Raw genomic sequence first — 20,166 nt, forward strand, 5'->3', positions numbered from 1 at the left:
CTAGGAAAAATAGGTACAAAATAATACGCCATATAAATAAGCAGGAAAAAGTGCACCCACTTACAGCCACAGGCTGAGATAAAGAAGAATATCAGCAACATCAACGAAAGATTTCAACCAATGTATGTTCATGTAGAATGTGTAAGCCATATGTAACGTTATTATATATGTCCTCTAGTGTACATTTGGCACTGGAATTTGCCATTGGTCCAGCAATTGGCAAAATTGTTCCTAGATAAAAAGATGATGTACAAGTTCCTGTGTTCCATCTGGGTGAGAAGTCTTTAAGCTATAAAAATATTTATGTTGTGCTCTCCCTTAAGATTACCAAGTCCACAGTTTTCGGGAAATTCTTCAGAAGAGACACTGCAGTTTCATGCTCCATGTGTAAGAAACTATGTCCGTTGGCCTGCAATGCAAGAATGAAGCACATGGTAAACAAAATGAACTGGGAGAGGCGTGGAAGAAAGGAGGGAGGAATGGAGGAGGGCAGCAACAGGCACGGTAGCACAGGAGGGCTGGGAGCAGGCCTAGCTCAGAGAGGATAAAGAGATATACACTGTGAGAGAGAGACAAGAGAGAGAGATGCACACAGGAGATCATGCTGTAAAAGGAGAGAAGGTGGAAAGAAGCTGGTCTTTAGACACTCTGGATCTGTGGAAAGAGAAGGAGCTGCTTTCTGTAGGCCATTCTAGTGGCGTGCACAAAACCTGAGACAACCCAATAACTTCCCATGAAGTTATTTAGGCACACAGAGGCTGGATTGCCCCTGTATAAGTAAGGCAGCAATGCCAAGCTTTTTGCTTTTGGCAAAATTTGTAAACCGATACTGAACAGCAATTTATAGGCTTGGATGATGATTGCATGGCACTTTATATGTGCTTTTTTTTTTTGGAAATGTTCTACAAAAAAAATATTTTTTTCTATATTCTATAAGTATATTTATCCATACTGCAATTCAAAAGGTTTACTAGAATTCATTAAGATTTATTTTAAATTCAAAATAAATAATTCAGTAAGGATGCATTAAAAGACACAGGAAAGACAGTTACAGTGTTTTAAATGCTATTCTTTTGAACTTTTTCTGTTAAGCAAAGAAAAATGTATCACGGTTTCCATAAAAATATTAAGCAACATAACTGTTGCACATATGTTGCACATAACTGTTAACACAGATATTAATAGGAAATAGGTAAGACTTTAAAATGTTAAATGCATTAGCTAGATAAAATGAACTAACAATGGGCAATATACAGTGTTATCATAATGTTAATTAGTAAAATGTAATTCATTGTTTGTTCATGTTAATGTTACCCAATATAAATTTTGAATTTAAACATGCATTAGTACATGTTGACATTAACATTGATTAATATTAATAAATGTTCAAGTATTGTTTAACTAATGTTCACAAATGAAATCTTAGTTTAAATTGCTAATAATAAAATAATATTGTTCAAAATAATAAAGATATTTAATTAGTCATTTTTGGGAGGTAAAAGTATATATTTCACTACACTTTAGAAAGACCAGATTCAATCTGCATCTCAAAGTTAAATGTAAATTGAGGTTGGTGGTGTACATTAGTCTGACGAATTTACATTAATTTTGTAATATATGATTAATAAATTTATATTTTATGCCAAATATTTCATGCCATTTTATTGACTTGCAAGACAAAAGGTTATAATAATCTGTTCTTTAAAATCAGAACAATAATGCATGTCAAAGTTGGTCAGACACTAACAGAGGTCCATGCTCACTTGTTTGAGACACACGCGCACACACACACACGCACACACATACATACATATTAGACATTTAATGCCACATGCAAAGCCCTCCACTGGCAATGTGGCGGAAGAGGGCATTGTCACAACTTGTGGGACAATGTGATGGAGAACAGTGTTACCTTCAGAATTTTGTCCCCTGGTCGAAGAACGTTGGAGGCAGGTCCATCAGGCTGTACCCTAGTAACAAAGATACCCTATAAGTCAAAAGTGATATGAGGTTAGGAACCACATGGTGACTATGGTTTAGAATCTTTGCCTTTTAATCTGGATTTAGATTTTCTTGTTTCTCTCTCTTTTTTTTCTAATAAATTCCAAGGAAATCTATTAAAAAAATTACCTTCATCTATGAAAGTATTACCTTTTACAAGTAAATGTTAAACTGATAAAACAAATATAAAACGATTAATTTATATTTTACTATAGAGAATAGTGTTTTTGTGCTGGAATCAAGGCAGAGATTATAAAGCATAAAGATTAAAATTACATGTGGGACCCATCAGTATGCGCCATGTCAACACATATCAAGTCTTATTATTGGCGCCACATGTTGAGAGTCCACCAAACTTTACATCATTTCTTCAGGGCTCACAGGGATTCGGCTTCTTAGAACCCCAAAGTAACAATGCACAACACAAGCAGTCTTTATGCTATGCTGAAAACCTTATGGGAAAAAAAGAACGACACTTTTTCATGCAAATCTAAACATAGTATGATATTAATACACATTCCTAACATACAGCTACACATTAAATGGAAACTTGGTCTTTTTTCATGTGCTTCAGCAACATCTGAGTCACAAAACACTTGTTTTAACTATCGCCAAATGTTGCCAAGACATGAAAAGGTTAAAAGGTAATGCAGTCAGCTGGTGTTCAAGGTTGTGCATTGCAGTAGCGCATGTTTCCATGGCAACTCTACTGAGAGACACACTTTACTAACTGAAGAGAAATGGCTTTGATTTTGTTCTATATAAAGCATCATTTTAATGCGATTTCTTAGAATGCTGACATGCTGAAATTAGCATATTGTTATGCTCTATCCTTTAAAAAATGGTCTTACCATGTCCGAGGGCTTGAAGGGGTTCCCCTGTCCACTGATTCCCCCTGAGATGCTGAAACCAAGGCCAGGGTTCTTCTCGATCCTCACACAGAGCTGTCAAAAACATAAAACAGAATTTCAACTTTAAGGCAATGTCTACATTCTTCTGGACGCATTTGAAAATGCATTTCTTTATCTGCGTTTTGGCCTTTCATTCACATTATGATGTCGTTTTTGTAGACACTCATATTGTTGACAATTCGTGTTGTAGTGTCAACTGTGAAAAAGGAGTTATTCGAAACCGATGATGTTTAGTAATTTGACGCATATCATACGCATCGATATCTATGGTTGTACAAGCATTGCTACAGGATAACAAAAGTAATTGCAAATTTTTGTCTCTCACATTTTTTGGTCACACTTTATTTAAAGGTCCAGTTCTCACCATTAATATACCATTAACTAGGACTTTTGCTTCAAAAAACTTAATACAGTATGTGCTTTAAAAGTACTAATAAACAGCCAATATGTTAATAATATAAACTCTAAATTCTGAGAAGAAAATGGTCAGAAAATGGTCAGAATTGTGAGATAAAAAGCCAGAATTACCTTTATTTTTATTTCATTGTTTCAACAAATAAACAAAACCGAATTACGAGATATAAACAATTTTTATTTTTTATCTCCTAATTCAGTTTTTTTTTTTTTTTTTTTTTTTTTTTTAAGAATTGGGAGAAACATCCAAATTGTGAAAAGTCACAATTTACCCTTTACAGGTAATCAAACCAATGTTAGATTGTATGTTGTACAAATCTGCCATTTTTGTACAACATACAAACCAGACCGGAGAGTAGATAGTTGGTGGACTTGAACTTCAAAAATGGTGTGTATTGACATCTTTCTGCGTTTCAAAAAAGGTACCTTCTGATGTTCATTCATGTTTATTTCAAGCTATAGTTAGTAAAGAAGAGATGATCGGTTCACCTGCCGCTTGAACTGAGGCGCTACAGCGATCTGTTACGACACTTTAAAGAGCTACAAAACGCTATTTATTGTTTGAATTTCTTAAAAAAAAAAAGAAAAAAGACCAAGTTTGAAACTGTAGACTGCTTTTTCTTGTCTGTCAACGTGTTGTCAGTTTCCTCTTTGCTCCATGATGTATTTTTCACTGCGTGAGAACATGATGTATGGCATAAGAGCAGCATGGCTTGTCAGACATAGCAACTATACCGAAGGGGGGCAGGTCTTTGTGAAGGGTCAGTTACCTTTTTTTTTTTCTTTTTTTTTTTTTTAATTCTGTGGCTTCCATACATTCAATTTTAAGATTTTAGTGTATATAGTGAATAGACCTTGGATATTTTTCTAATAAAATGATTGTGCCGGAAAAAAAGTGCGAGAACTTTAATGTCTAGTCTCTCTGTATAATTTTAGTGAACTTTTATTATGATTTATATGTGCGCAGTAAGATGATTTAAGTGTTTTCTGATGTTCCAGTGTGGACAAGCAACTTTTGGAAAATGCTAGTGAACCCAGACGCCATTTTCATATCTTTCTGAATTAAAGCAGATATAGCCTTAGTAATAAGAAGTAGGAGATTCAGAGTTACCAACCCTCTGAATATTTGAAGAACAAGGAAACACTGAATTGACATTCCATGATTGCAACAGAAATCTTAATTGACCCTTCACAGGGAGTTTGACTGACAGGTGAGCTGACCAATCATAACGCCAGAACTGCCATTTTGTCTGACAAACAAACCGGACAAGGCTGTGTTTCCCAAAAGCAACATAAGCTTAAGTTGATCGTAGTCTATTGATTTCAATGGGTCTTCAATGTACTTAAGCTTATGATGCTTTTAGGAAATGCAGCCCAGGAGAGTAGATTAACTTCGGTGGACTTAAATTTGAAAATTGTGTGTACTGATGTCTTTCCACGGCTGAAATAAAATCCCTTCTGTTCATAGGCAGAGGGTGAACTGACTGTAAGGCTAAAATGTGCCTAATGTTAGTGTAATCTATTAACGCACATCATAACCCCGTCTTTTAGGCAAGCACATATGGTAACGTCTGAATAAAAATAAAACAAGGTAATTGTGACTTTTTATCTCACAATTTTTACTCTCTCGCAATTGCGTGTTTACATCTCGTAGCTAATTCTGACAAATTCTGTCCAATTACATTTTTTAACTGAGTGGTGGAAAAAGGCTTCCATAAGTAGGGTAAACGTATATATTAAGCGCACGTACGCATTAAGCACACTTCCATTTTTGAGATCAGATTATAAAAACAAAAAATAATTTATTATCCTACTTGATGTCTTAACTAATTGATATGTTTGTTACTATATACCTCCTGTAATTTCCATAGTGATCAATTCCGATCTTTTTCTCAGATCTGATTTTTTTGTATAGCTGTTCACATTGTTGTATTAAATGTGGCCAACATCAGATTTACAGTGTGAACAGATCATGGTTCTGAACTGACCTGCATGCGCAAAAGAACGATACGAACAGGGTTTCTAGATTTTCAAAACCATATCGCCAATTGTTTCTCAAAACTAGTCCAAAACTAGCCTAATCATGTTCAGGGGGTAAATATCGCGTTAGTGGGGTCGCGTTAACCCACAAAGTTGAAAAATAACCTGCGGCAACAGTGGAAAAAATAGCCCAATCGCGCATTGAAACTGGATTTGGCAACACTAGCCCAGCACGCCTCGTACGGAATTAACACGGAGGATATAAAGTAAGTGATTATGCGTTTATTTATGGTGTGATCTGCTGCAGAAGCCAGCGAAATTATGCATAGGCAATATGAAAAAATAAAGACGAGGATGTGACAAAAGACAGCAGAGTTTTGAAACTTATGATACCCTCATGTTTCGCTTGTGGAGTTGTCACTATAAATACATATGACTTCTGACACATCACTGTACTTCCACTGATTACTTTTCGCTACTGTCCTGATAACTTTGGGTATGTAAAATCTTTTAAGTGTCTCTCGTCAGCGTGGAATTATGACAAATGTCAATCTAGAGTGTGACGTAAAAGCTGTATGAAATCCAACATGACCGTTCACATTGCAAAACATCTGACATTAATCGGATTTAGTACCACATATGGAAGTGGCACAAATCAGAATTGAAAAGATCAGATTCCATGTGGTTTGTGCTGTTCACACTGTCATGACAAAAAAACAGTCACGTGTGAGCAAAAAAAATCTGATTTGGGCAACATTTGCCTGCGGTGTGAATGTAGCCCATGTGTTCACACTGTCTGGCAGGCATTTTGAAAGCTGTCTAAAAACTAAAAGAGTAGCCCCTTAAATGTGTGTTTTTAGATGTTTAAGCCTTTATTTTGGGCAAGTTTCACTACTTATTGTAAAATTGAGAGATTAATGTTCAGACTTTTGCATATTATAACCTGGAACTTGCATGTGGGACATAACTACATTAGATCCAAAAAATAGTTTTAGCAACACAGCGCAGATGCTACAGAACACAGTTAGTTGACTAGCAGTATAAGATTGTGTGCTACGCTAACATATCACTTCACAGGCATTACTGGCTTGTACTTTTACATCCATAATATTATAAATTGACAGTTTATTGCTGGTCTGTGGTTTTACAGGGCTGTAATTTTTTAAGATTTTATATTATTGTAAAGTAAGCTTAAAGGGTGCACTACTATGAAAATCACACAGCTTTTCTAAATATTGTTAATAATAGTTGTTCATATTAAAATATGTGTTAACTTAATACATGACCTAGACTATTTATTTAGCAAAATCTTGTCATTTTAATAATATATGAAATATATTAAAAATCGTTGCTGCTCCAATTAAGCTCAGTGTGCTCTCTTTAAACTCTTCCACATTGAATGTCTATGTAAATACTTCATAAACAGACTTAAAGTGACAACCATCAGTTAATATTTAAAGTTAATAAATTTTCTATGGAATCAGTCGACTCAAATCTGTAGACTGGCTCTGAACTTTGGCAACTAGCATCAACTCCAGACTGTAAATCTGTGGAAAATCGGGGCAAAAATCGTGTAGTGTTCTCCCACTTTAAGAGATTATAGATGAGTTAACAATCATTTAAAAAGATGTTTAGGGGCTAGTTAGAGGCTAGTTTCTATGTTCGTCCCCATGAATGAAATGTTTTATTGGTTTGTTTTATTTGATTTTTGAATGTTACTTAGCTGAAAGTGGACTAGTATAGATGTTATGTGCTTAGATGACACTTCACTATGAATATATAACTGATCAACTTGAATGCTTTGTTGCTTGATTTTAGTGTTCTGTTTTTGTGTGATTGACAAAAATGTACCCATTAAGCACAACCGGACTTTTTGAATTTAATGATGTATATCTTAATTGAAATGCTTTTGTCATTTAAAATACAATTAAACATTTTTGTGTGAGAGATAAAAAAATAAAAAAATAATGTAACTTTTTGTACTGAAACCAATATCTTGTGCACTAAAAATGTCTCAATGTAGATTTTGGAGAGCTCAATAGGTACGTTTACCCTACCAGATATGGGTGTCATGTCACAAAATATTTTTAATACGACTGAATTTGCATATAATGTGATCATCATTTAATAAAAACTTAAATTACTAATTCTAACGCTTTCATTTCCACTTTTATTCAAACAGCACATAAATTCCATACAAAAAGCAAGCAAAGAACATTTAAATTATCAAAGGACATGACAGACTTCATTCTAGTATGAGTTTAAGCATGCTCAAAAAACTCCCGTTATAATCAATTGATTGATTGATTGATACTTTATTGATCCCCAAGGGGAAATTCAGGTATCCAGTAGCAAAATTAAAACAGACAACAAAACATTAAAAAACAAAGGTAATAAAGATACTGTAAAGATTATGAGTCCAGTGCAAAGATAAAAATATATAGATGGCATGGGACATAAAAGACGGCGGTGCTCTCCAATTCTGTGTCCATCAATCTAGAAAATCCATTAAGAACAGTCCAGTTCAAGTCCTACTCACAGGGAAGAGTTAAAGAGCCGTATAGCCTGAGGGACAAACGACCTCCTCAGTCTATCTGTAGAGCAGGCCAGGGACAACAGCCTGTCACTGAAGGAGCTCCTCTGCCTGGAGATGGTTTGGTGCAGAGGGTGGTGGATATTGTCCAGGATGGACAGTATCTTTCAGAGGATCTTTTTCTCAGCTACAGATGTCAGGGTGTCCAGTTCAGCACCAACTACTGATCCAGCCTTCCTCACCAGTTTGTACAACCGTGTAGCGTCCCTCCCCTTAATGCTGCCTCCCCAACACACTACAGCATAGAAGATAACGCTGGCGATGACAGTTTGATAGAACATCTGCAGCAGCTCCTGGCAGATATTAAAGGACCCCAGCCTCCTCAAGAAGTAGAGTCGGCTCTGTCCCTTCCTATAGAGTGCGTCCGTGTTTGGGGACCAGTCCAGTCTGTCGTCTAACTCCAGACCCAAATATCTGTATGTTCGGACCATCTCTACACAGACACCCTCAATGGACAGAGGCTGCAGATGGGGTCTAGGCCTACGGAAGTCGACCACCATTTCCTTGGTCTTGGTGGTGTTCAGCTGCAGACTGTTAGGCCTGCACCATGCCACAAAGTCCCCGATCAGGCTCCAGTATTCTTCTTCCTGTCCATTCCTTATACACCCAACAATGGCCGTGTCATCAGAGAACTTCTGCATGTGACACCAGTCCAAGTTGTATTTAAAAGCAGAGGTGTACAAGGTGAACAGAACCGGAGAGAGTACTGTTCCCTGTGGGGCTCCTGTGCTGCTAACCACAGTCTGAGATGTGCAGTCCCTCAGCCGGACATACTTAGGCCTTCCAGTGAGATAATCTGCGATCCACCTCACCAGATATGAGTCCACACCCATCATTTTCAGTTTGTCACTCAGTAGCGGAGGCTGGATGGTGTTGAAAGCGCTGGAGAAATCAAAGAACATAATTCTCACAGCATTACAGCCACTGTCCAGGTACGAGAGAGACCGGTGAAGCAGGTAGAGAATGGCATCATCCACACCCACTTTCTCCTGATAGGCAAACTGCAGTGGAACAAGTGCATGTTGAACCTGTGATCTAAGGTGGTGTAGCAGCAACCGCTCCATGGTCTTCATGACATGAGATGTTAGGGCGACGGGCCTGAAGTCATTCAGCTCCTACATTGATTGACAGCCCTGCATTGCTATAGTTTCCACCCTCAGTGCTTACGCTGTCCTCCATTTTCTCTGTGCTCGAGCAGCTGTAATGTCAACAATCTCTCGCAAGCAATCACGGTGCTCTGTGTTTGCATGCAAGACTTGACATGAGTCTTCGTTTTCTCCCAACATCTGAGCTGCTGAGGACGCAGTGGATTACTTTCATTTTTCAAGGTAATGCGCCTCAAAATCTACCTTAATACATGTATCACTCCAGACTCCTTTGTGAATGTCATGTCATTATAGTGCTTAGCGTTTTAACTGTATTTGTGTGCGTACATTAAGTATTTTTTTAACTGATCAGCGCTGCGCTTGTGAGATTAGTTCACACCGTTCATATTGTGTGAGATTCATTCGGTCGTGCGGCTCGGCCAATTGATCCGCGCTAATGACAGATCAGCGAGGGCGCAAGCTCTGTAACATCGCGCTGTTTCATCCCACTTTCAGTGCATTTGACTTCCCATATCTGAACACCGGTTCTCTCGCTCTCAGTTATGTTGCGTCTAACCGGCTGTTTATTGCTGTAGATATGCAATGCAGAGAGATGTATATGTGACGCCCTCTTCTGGAGATGGGGTGGGAATATGCAGCTCATTTGCATTTAAAGCCATTTACTCCAAATCAGCTCTTTTTTAAGACACACCCCAAAAAAGACATGTTCCAGCTGTTATAATAAATTATCTGTGGGGTATTTTGGGCTGAAACTTCACAGACACATTCTGGGGACACCCAAGGCCAATATTATATCTTGTAAAAAGGGGCATAATAGGTGCCCTTGAAGTAAATAAGAAAAGATGATCGGTTCATGTGCCGCTTAAACTGAGGCACTAAAGCGAGCTGTCACAACACTTTAAAGAGCCACAAAACGGTATTTATTGTTTGAATTTCTCACAAAATTACCAAATTTTAAAACTGAGACTGTTTCATAGCAGAAGTAACCTGCTCTCTCTTGTCTGTCGGCATGTTGTCAGTTTCCTCTTTGCTCTGCAATGTATTTTTCACTCCGTGAGAATGTGTGACGGAGTGAAAAAATATAAAAGCATTCAAGATCAAGCAGAGCAAATGGAAAAATCAAGCAGACTGTGCCAATTACAGTATAGAGAACGTAGGCTACATATACTTGAGTCAATCTATATTTATTGTTTACATTGTTTCATGTATTAATTCTGAGAGAAACTATAATATCCATTTGATCGGGTGAAAGTTTGTTCCTCAGTCTGATAATAAGAACGCGCTGACAAAGATAACGTGTGCTAACAGTTTCTTAGCGCTTTGTGGTAAACCAATCTCTCTCGAGGAAACTTTATAGATGTCTCAAGATCATTTCACTATCAGATGCGCTCTATTGTCGGCTCAATTGGAGTACAGCTGTGCTCACCCGCAGTCGTGAAAGCAGTGATGGACAGCGGTCTTTCCTCAGTCGACTGTGTTTGGATTTCATGATTTCTCATTGTGGTGGTGATATTATGATAAATCAGTTTCACTAATTCATTTGATCAGAAATAATTACATTTTGTCAGATCATTTAGTAAGATCATTTTGATCAAAGTAAATCTAAACTTCGCGAGGCAGATGACAATATTCTGTGATCAAATACTATCAACTTGTTGACACACTCCACAGCGCTACCCAGTGCATGTAGTTATAACTGCTTAGGATTTATCATGGATTCCCTGCATTTATGACCAGCAAATTAACACATAGTAAAATTCGAATAGTGTTTTTATTGTTCGAATAATAATTACAGACCAAATATTCGATTGTTCGACTATTCGTGCACACCCCTAATGTAAGCCTCTTTCCCTGAAGGAGGGAACGGAGACGTCACGTCGGATGATGACCGACAAATTGGGATCTCGCTTAGAGAGACCAATCCACTTTGAGTGTAAACTAAATGAGCCAATGCACATTGGCATGCGATGATTGCATGCAGCTGATCACAGCGTGAGTTTAAGTAGGCAGCAGGTGCAACGTATACTCAGGTTTTCGCTGAGGAGCCGAGCCGGTGACCCAGCTGCTCAACGGTGGTACAGAAGCCATGGCAACGGGACGTGACATCTCCGTTCCATCCTTCAGGGAACGAGGGTTACATAAGTAACCGAGACGTTCCCATTCAGTCGGTCACTCTCGACGTCATGTTGCATGATGACCGACGAATTGGGTTCCCCACAAAAGCGCCACAGAGTCTCCTGCACCACCTCTTTCGGCGTAGGCCGGGGCTCACCACAAGAAGACCAGCTACTGTTGTCGTAGCACTACCCACTCGGTGAGACTGGATAACACTGGAAAACGTACTCATTCCACTTGGAACAAGAACGTTGCGGAAGCCCCATCCTTCCCGAAGGAGGTTTCAGAAGCATTTATCCATATGAACAACCATATATGTGCAAATGGAAATTTAAGGTGACTCTAACATTCTTGAAAAATGGCAGAAGGTCTGCCGGGGAAACACAGGCTTTGAGGCTATACCGTGCCTTTACACATATGGGATTGCTTAGGTCTCTACATGTGGAACCCAGCCCTCTACCGGTTCTCACAGATTCATTGAGTGAGGGCCTGGCGCTGGACGCTCTGCCACATCTGGCTGCCAAAGGGATGGAGGAGCTCGACAGGGTCTACAGTACGGACTCTTTGGAGCAGTTTTAGCAAGCCGACACTAACCAGGGCCTCTTAGTGCTTCTACCCATTTGAGGTCAGAACACCGGAGGATACCGGCTCCACACGAAGGCTATAAAATCTAACGATCTAATCTATCTAGTGGGCCATCCTCTGCTTAGAGACGGCATTCCCCTTCTGCCAGCCTCCGAGACAGACAAAGAGCTGGTCTGAGGTCCTGAAGCTTTGTGTCCGGTCTACATAGCATCTCAAAGCTCGGACGGGACAAAGCAAAGCTAGGGCTGGGCCTCCTCCGGGGGCAGCGCTTGCAGGCTCACCACCTGATCCCTTAAAGGAGTAGTGGGAACCTTGGGCACATAGCTGGGCCGGGCCTCAGGATTACCTGGGATTCTGCCGCCCCAAACTCTAGGCACGATTCATCGACTGAAAATGCGTGCAGGTCCCCTACCCTCTTTATGGAGGCCAATGCAAGCAGGAGCAGAGTTTTCATTGATAGAAACTTCAGTTCTACTGTCTGCAAAGGCTCAAATGGGCCCTGCTGTAGTGCTCTTAGCACTAGAGACCGGTCCCAAGAGGGTATAGAGGGGGACCTGCTCCTCATCCTCCCTGATCTGGCACAGTGTCTGTGCGAGAAGGCTCACTGGGGAAACGCATATAGCTGTGTGCCAGTGCATCCGTGCCGAGTGTTCCTTCGGTCAGGGAGTAAAATAACTGGCAGTGAGAAGTCTCTGGGGATGCAAACAGGTCTACCTGAGCGGCTGTGAAACGTCTCCAAATCAGTTGGACCATCTGGGGATGGAGTCTCCATTCTCCGGGGAGCGCAGCTCGTGACAGCTCGTCTGCTGCCCGGATGTGCAAGCCCAGAATGTGAATGGCACGAAGCGACCTCAGATGCTTCTGACTCCAGTGGAGGAGGTGCGAGTTGCGACATGCGAGTTGCGACATGCGAGTTGCGACATGCGAGTTGTGACATGCGACAGGAGCGTAGACCACCTTGTCAGTTGATGTACGCAATGATCGCAGTGTTGTCCGCGTGGACCAGTATGTGCTTGCCTTGTAACTTTGAGATGGTTCAAGGCAAGGGGTACTGCCAGCGACTCTAGGCAATTGATGTGCCAGTGCAGTTGGGGGCCTGTCCAAACCCCAGACACTTTAAGTCCGTCGAACGTGGCCCCCCAGCCGGTGGTGGAGGCATCCGTGTAAACCACAGCATGCCTGGAGACCTGTTCCAGGGGCACTCCTGCCCGGAGGAATGCAAGGTCTGGCCATGGGGTGAAAGTTTGACGGCAGGCTGGTGTGACTTGGACCCAGTGAGTGCTGTGTTGCCACGCCCACCTCGGGACTCGGCCATGGAGCCAGTGTTGAAGTGGACTCATATTAAGCAGCCCCAGCGGCGTGGCTGCTCCTGCTGCTGCCGCCATATGCCCCAGGAGCCTCTGAAACTGTTTCAGTGGGACCGCTTTCCTGCTCTTGAACATATTCAGGCAGTTCAACACTGACTGAGCACATTCCTGCGTGAGGCGTGCTGTCTGTTCGACCGAATCCAATTCCATACTGAGAAAAGAGATCCTCTGCATCGGGGAAAGTTTGCTCTTTTCCCAGCTGACCCAAAGGCCTAACTGGCTGAGATGCGAGAGCACCAAGTCCCTGTGTTCGCACAACTGATCCTGAGACTGAGCTAATATGAGCCCGTCGTTGAGGTAGTTGTGAATGAGAATGCCCTGTTCTCTCAGGGGAACAAGTGCCGTTTCCGCAACTTTTGTGAAGACACGGGATGACAGGGACAGCCCGAAGGGCAGGACCTTGTACTAATATGCTCGTCCTTCGAATGCGAACCGCAGGAATGGCCTGTGGTGCGGAAGGATCGAAACATGAAAGTACGCATCCTTCAGGTCGATCGTTGCAAACTTTCAGGGATGGATGCACTCGAAGATACGCTCTTGCATGAGCATCTTGAACGGTTGCTTGTGACCGGTTCAAGACACGCAGATCCAAGATTGGTTGTAACCCACTGACTTTCTTGGGTACAATGAAGTAAGGGCTGTAAAACCCTGTCTTAATATCGGCTGGAGGGACAGCTCTATCACGTCCTTCACCAGTAGGACTGCGATCTCCCCACTCGTTCATTGATGTGAGCTGGATGCCCCTGAACTTGGGAGGACACCGGGGACGAACTAAATCACAAAGCCGAGTCAGATGGTCCACAGGAGCCAGCGAGACAGGCTGGGTAGCCAACTGCGTCTCCGAAGAGGCTGGTCTGGGACACAGGGTCCTTGAGGAACCAAACTTTGTCGTCGTCCCTATGTCGACCAGACATCCTTGTCACTCGGAGCGGGAGGTCAGTTGCGGTTCGCATCCCTTTCAGAACTTCTGGATCGTGATCACCCTCGTGCAGGTCCCTCAGTGCTTTTAGCCTGAAGAACCTGCAGTAATGCCATAGCGTAAGGCGGAGTCATCCACGACCTGGTAAGATCCCCATGCACCTCCGTTAAGAAAGGCACCGGGGCAGGGCGCTGAGAATCAGCGCAAGCTACCCCGAGAAAACAGTCGTCCAACCTCGAGGGCTCAGGACACGGTGGAGGTCTCCACTCGAGCCCTACCCTCTCGGTGGCCCAGGAAGGCATAGCCGTCATTTCCAGATCCGACTCAGGCATTGCTACCACCGGAGCAGCAGCGCAGCCGAATCTTCCTCTCCAGAAAGCTCCAGCTGTAGCCAGGACGAGAACCAGATCAAGGCAGAGGCAATGGAGCGCCGCCCCTTTCGATGTAATGGAGCCTGGCCTGCAAATTCAAGATGATCATCTTCCCGCAATGAGAACATGACTCATCCACAAACACCACCTCAGCGTGCTTAATGCCCTGGCACGTGAGGCAGCAATCGTGACCATCACCCAGCGCCAGGTAACGACCGCATCCAAAAACACACAGGTGATGCGTTGTCTATAGCAAGACCCACATCATCTTTACAAAGACGTAATGTAGAGGTCTGTATTCCCACGGTTCTCCCGCGGGAACCGCAGGACCCGACCAAATTTCTTGCTACGCGGGATTAAATTCCCAAATAAAACGTGGTCGGTAACTCTGGTGTCATTTGAACAGGAGTGGGTGGTATAACAATATCCCGTTCCCAACATCCTTTCAGAACAGCATATCTGCTCTTTATTTTTATTGACCACTGGTACAGCCTGCACTCAGGACTGTTATGCACGCGCTGCACGCATGAACCAGTGCTTCATTTTATTTGCAGGGTCTGGATGCAGCATGTACTGTACATAATGATGCTCAGAGCAGGCTGTACCGGTGGTGAATATATGGCCCTCAGACAGAACAGACAGGTTATTGATGAGTAACAGAGCAGAATAAGGATGGAGCAAAGTCTGGATGCGCTGTCCTTGAAGAACGTTCAACTCGGTTTTGTTTATATTTTGCTTAGCCTATAATTTTAAATGACAGATGTCGTATTTATTTATTTTTCTCTGCAACACTTTTCCTAGGCTACTGTGTTAACAGCAAGATGTTAAATGAATTTAGCATTTTGACAAGAAGAATAAAATATTTATATATATATTTATAATATATATTTTTGTACAACCTAAATTTTTCTTCTTTGCGACACTTTTTCCTATTGTGTTGTAAATGTTAAACGAATTGTATCCTGACAAGACGAATAAAAAATTTTGCTGCTGTGTTGGCAGCAAAAACATTTTGCTGTCGATAAATTCAAGACTCTTGACAAGACGAATAAAATAACAAATACAATTTTGTGCAGACTCCACTTTTATTTATTAGCATCTCTCTTTTAGTAGCGGAAATTTAAATGTGAGATTCTGAAAACGAGATCTAAATTTAGCGGGAATGGTCGGGTTGGGAAGAAAATTATTCTAAGCGAACAGCGGGTAAACAAAGAGTGTATATATTATGGGAGCGGGTGGGTGCGCAATATAACCTCACGGGAGCGGGACTAAAAATACAGTCCGCCGCAGACCTCTAACGTAACGTCGAGTTTGCCAGACGCAACGTTGTCTTTAAAAAGATACACCTGTGAATGCTCTTTTAGGGAAAAAGCTCTTTCTGCGTGCTGAAGTGCACAGGGGAGATGGCCGCCTGCAACACAAACAGGGGGTAGTGCAGCTTTATGTATGCAACCCACTCGATACGGGAAACCACCACCGCTGAAGCGCCACACCGCCAAAACGAAGAGCTCTCAAAAAGTGCGCTGAACTCGTTCAGTCTTCTCTCAGTAGAGTAGTCAGGAGCAAAACGATGTGATCGCTCGGCTCTGAAGCGAAAAGCTGAGTATGCGTTGCACCTGCTGCCTACTTATACTCATGCTGTGATCAGCGGCAGCTGGATGCAATCATTGCATGCCAATGTGCATTGGCTCGTTTAGTTTACACTCAAAGTGGATTGGTCTCTCTAAGCAATATCCCAATTCGTCTGTCATTATCCGACGTGACGTCGAAAGTGACCGACTGAAAGGGAACTAAGGAGGGCGGGTCTTTGTGAAGGGTCAATTGTCTTCTTTCTTGCATCCATTTGCAACTTTCCATTTCTTGGCATTTTATTTTAATTTATTCTGAGAAATGACCTGTACCTGCTCTGGAAATCCATCCATACTCTTCTGGCCTTTAGTCTGGATGAAGCAGCGGGCACTCTGAGGCCGGGGGCTGGTGGTGGTGATGGGCATGGGCAGAGGTGACTGGTACTGCTGGATGGACACCTTGTTGATGGCCCCCTCATACTGATGGTCACGGGCCGTCCGGTGGGGAGGGTTGACTGAGGTTATCATCATAGTCTGTTGTTGATGGGGATTGTGAACACCAGGCTGTGGGCAAACATCTAATGATGTAGACTTCATACAGACGACAAGCTCCTTCATATCATTACAGGCACAAAGACATGTATTAGCTACACAGTACCTTATGACATTTTGATTTCCCTATTTGAAGTATTAAATTAATTACACTTTTCTTCATAACACTAAATGTGTCAGCAGAAGCAAAATGTTCCACAATATTGAGCGACAACCTAAAGACATTCAACAATAGACTGAGGTTGCTAAGGAGACCGAGCAAGAACATGCGTTGTGAAATGAATCACGACAGCAGGTAGTAATTAACACTGGCATTTGAGAAAATTAACATGGCAATCACGATACAACAGAGATGTCTATCTCACAGAGAACATGTTAAGCCAGAGGAAACTAAAGAGTAGAACATGACAGGGTTTAATACTTAGAGACATGTGGGTGTCTCTCTAAAAAACTCATTGCGGAAACAATAAAACTATAATGAGATCCAGACTAATGCTATGAATCATTTCAGTGCAAGCATGGCTTATGGATAAAAAAAAAAACAGGATCATTTCAGAGGTAAGAAAGTTTTAGCATTATTGCTGACAATTTATCTTATCTGAGACCAGGTAGAGATAATTTTGCTATATATATATATATATATATATATATATATATATATATATATATATATTATAACTTTTTAATTTTTTGTGCTCAAAGAGGCTGTATTTATGTAACCAAAAATACAGTAAACAACACAGTAATATTTTGAAATACAATTTTACTGTAAATTACCACATAAAATATATATATTTTTTAATATATTTTACAATGTAATTCATTCCTCTGATGGCAAAGCTGAATCAGAAATTATTATAATTTACTGATTTAAGAAGCATTTATTTTTTATAAGTGTTGAAAATGGTTGTGCTGCCTAATATTTTATAGAAAAAGTTACCAAAAAATAAAAATTGATCAATTTAATGTATCCTTGCTGAATAGAAGTATTATCTTTTAAAAGTATTTTACAGGCCCCCCCCTTTTTATTATTTATTTTTACTAGAACAATTAACATGAAATACACCAAACTTACACTTCAGTGATAATTTTTGAGTCAATCACAGAATAAGTTATGAATCGATTCACTGAAATAAAAATAATAATGTGATCTTTAGAAAACTTAATGGCCAAATAAAAATGTATATTAAAATGTTTTAATGCTTTACAGTGTTTTAATATTTACAATTATCATGAATATATTAAATTTACTGCCCAGCCTTAGTGCATCCTGTATCGAAAAAGCAGCAGAATTAATCATAATCAATACCTTTTTGATGACGTTCATGTTCTCTGGTGGCACATCTCTTCGTCCCAGTGAATACGGCGCCCACTGGCTACTTGGGGAAACCACCTCTTGTCCATTATCTAAAATATTGCTCTGTTGTGAAGGTGTCTGAAAGCATATAGTGCTGTCAGCAAGCGGAATTCAAGACGGTGCTCTAGAAGGACACTGCATTTACAAAATGAAAAAGCATTTTGCATGGTAAAATTCCCAATTTTGCGAGTCGGTTCTAGGCCTGTTGCACAAATCTGGTTTCAGTGACTATACCACTGAAGTTTTTTCGGCGCTCAAGAAGGTGAACTGGCTTTTAGCATTATTCATTGCAATGGTAACACTGAAAAGCTAATTATTATTATTTTATTGCATGAGTTATTTTATATAAATGATATATTATTTATATGATATCCTTAATGCATTATGCCAAACAATTAGATTTTGACAATAAATATTTAAAAAACTAAATGAAAAAAAAACTTTTAATTTAATATAATTCAACATAAGTAAAAACAGAATGAATAAAGCTTTTAAAATGACTAAGCTTGTGTGTTTTCTTTTTATGGAATAAATTCAGTTTATTCACTTCCATTGATATATTCAAATATTTTCTTTAAGCTGTCCTCGCAAACTTTTGTGGCAGTGGAATTTCTTTCTGTCTTGTAAATGCATTTAAATTCAAAATATTTTTCATAATCTCTTAAAATTATTAACACCCCAGAATTGATGATAAACTCTGGACAATCCCTGAGTTGACAGAGAACCGTTTTAGTAAGTATTGTGAGCCCGCTGAACTTGATGTAAACCAGGTTGGGTTTGTTTTTGTTGTTTTTTGTTTTTTTTTTCTTCTCAACTCTAAACTAGTTCTGTCAAACAATTCATCACGATTAATCGCATCCAAAATAAAAGTTTATTTTATTGCATACTATGTGTTTGTTCTGTGTATATTTATTATGTATATATAAATACACACACATACAGTATATATTTAGAAAATATTTACATGTATTTACATGTCTATATTTAGATTAATATAATGTATATATTTAATATATAAACAACATTTTTCTGAAATATATACATGCATGTGTGTGTATAATAAATATACACAGCACACATGCATATATTATGTAAACAAAAACTTTTATTTTGGATGTGATTAATCTCAATGAATCGTTTGACAGCACTACTCTAAACCTACTCTGAGTTTCATACAAGCACAACCCACAGTAATTGACCCAATTACACCATTGCGATTCAGAGACTTTAAATTGCTTAAATAACGCTTAACAACACAGTATATCTGCATATATATTTAGTTAAATCAATCTTTCATATTATGATCATTATTTGATGAAGAAAAATGCTCTTATGATAATTCTACACAAAATCTGTTTAAATATTCATTGCAGTTAATTGCATCAAAGAAATACTGAGCTTATTTGAAGAAAAAAACATTTAACTAAACTAATTGAAACTACTTTACAAAAAGGCATGTTTTGCATTAAAAGAAATTACAAATACTCATGGTGTAGAGCTAATTCTGCACCTGGTTGGACTCGATTTTGTGTGGTTCACTATCCTCTATTCTCTTACAGTATTCACCAAACACCTGTTGGTGAATAAGTAAAAGGTTGGTGAACTGTGCACACAGATATTAAGAATAATATTCAGTGAATTCACCCCTGACTGTTTAAATATGAGTGATTAAAGTTGATATTTGGTGTAATTTTAAAAGGATCAAGAAGGCCTTTAATAAACGTATCTCTACTATCGGTCACAGATAGCTTTGTTCTGTGAGTTAAAGACAGAGGAAGACTGTAGTGCAGAGACCAAACACAAAGACTGAGCACATGCAACATAAAACACCTATATATGTTTAACATCACAGTGAGAGACAGTGTCTAGCCTGGAGCTCTGAACAGGTGAAGTGTTAGATTAGTGTTAAACTGTGAAATGTGTTAGATGGTCTGCCTTAAAAAAAGGCTATTGTAGTGCACAAAAAAGTGTGCCAAAATTAGTATATTACCACTGTTTTAGAAGTTAAAGCAGAAGCCGCTCAAAAGAGAGAGATCTAAAAAGAAAGTCTTCATAGGAGATGTTATGTTCATATACGTTTTACTTCTTCATGCTGAAACTGGGGCTGACGTTGCTTCATACTCACATTTGGTAGAGGTAGCCATTGAGTTGTTTGGTTTTCATGCTTTGTGTTATTGTAAAAGTTTATTGTCATGCTTCTGCTGGCATGCGGTGCAGCATAGCCTCCAGAGTACAGCATGCCGAAGTTTACTGTGTTGTGCTTAAGGACAGCGCTCTGATTGGAGGGAAACAACCACATGACATGAGTGAATGGGTGTGCCACACAG

At 40.0% G+C, this 20,166-nt stretch overlaps 1 protein-coding gene across 4 annotated transcripts in view; it reads right to left on the reverse strand.

The window, feature by feature from the left end:
• Positions 1 to 301: 301 nt before the first annotated feature.
• Positions 302 to 20,166, reverse strand: part of LOC306879135 (leucine-rich repeat-containing protein 7-like) — a gene marked incomplete at both ends in the record, with an annotated part of 75,309 nt that continues 55,444 nt past the window's right edge. For 2 of the 4 annotated variants that reach the window (XM_079431870.1, XM_079431869.1), the window contains 6 exons: positions 302 to 409; positions 1,913 to 1,987; positions 2,853 to 2,945; positions 16,264 to 16,494; positions 17,792 to 17,917; positions 19,965 to 20,114. In XM_079431870.1, the coding sequence (XP_079287996.1) occupies positions 302 to 409; positions 1,913 to 1,987; positions 2,853 to 2,945; positions 16,264 to 16,494; positions 17,792 to 17,917; positions 19,965 to 20,114 (783 nt within the window). Of the gene's footprint in view, positions 410 to 1,912; positions 1,988 to 2,852; positions 2,946 to 16,263; positions 16,509 to 17,733; positions 17,918 to 19,964; positions 20,115 to 20,166 lie in introns of all 4 variants that reach the window. The other 2 variants (XM_079431867.1, XM_079431868.1) reach the window with 2 other exon arrangements.

This window comes from Barbus barbus (genome assembly GCF_936440315.1).
Source record: "Barbus barbus genome assembly, chromosome: 13".
NCBI classification, from domain to species: domain Eukaryota; kingdom Metazoa; phylum Chordata; class Actinopteri; order Cypriniformes; family Cyprinidae; genus Barbus; species Barbus barbus.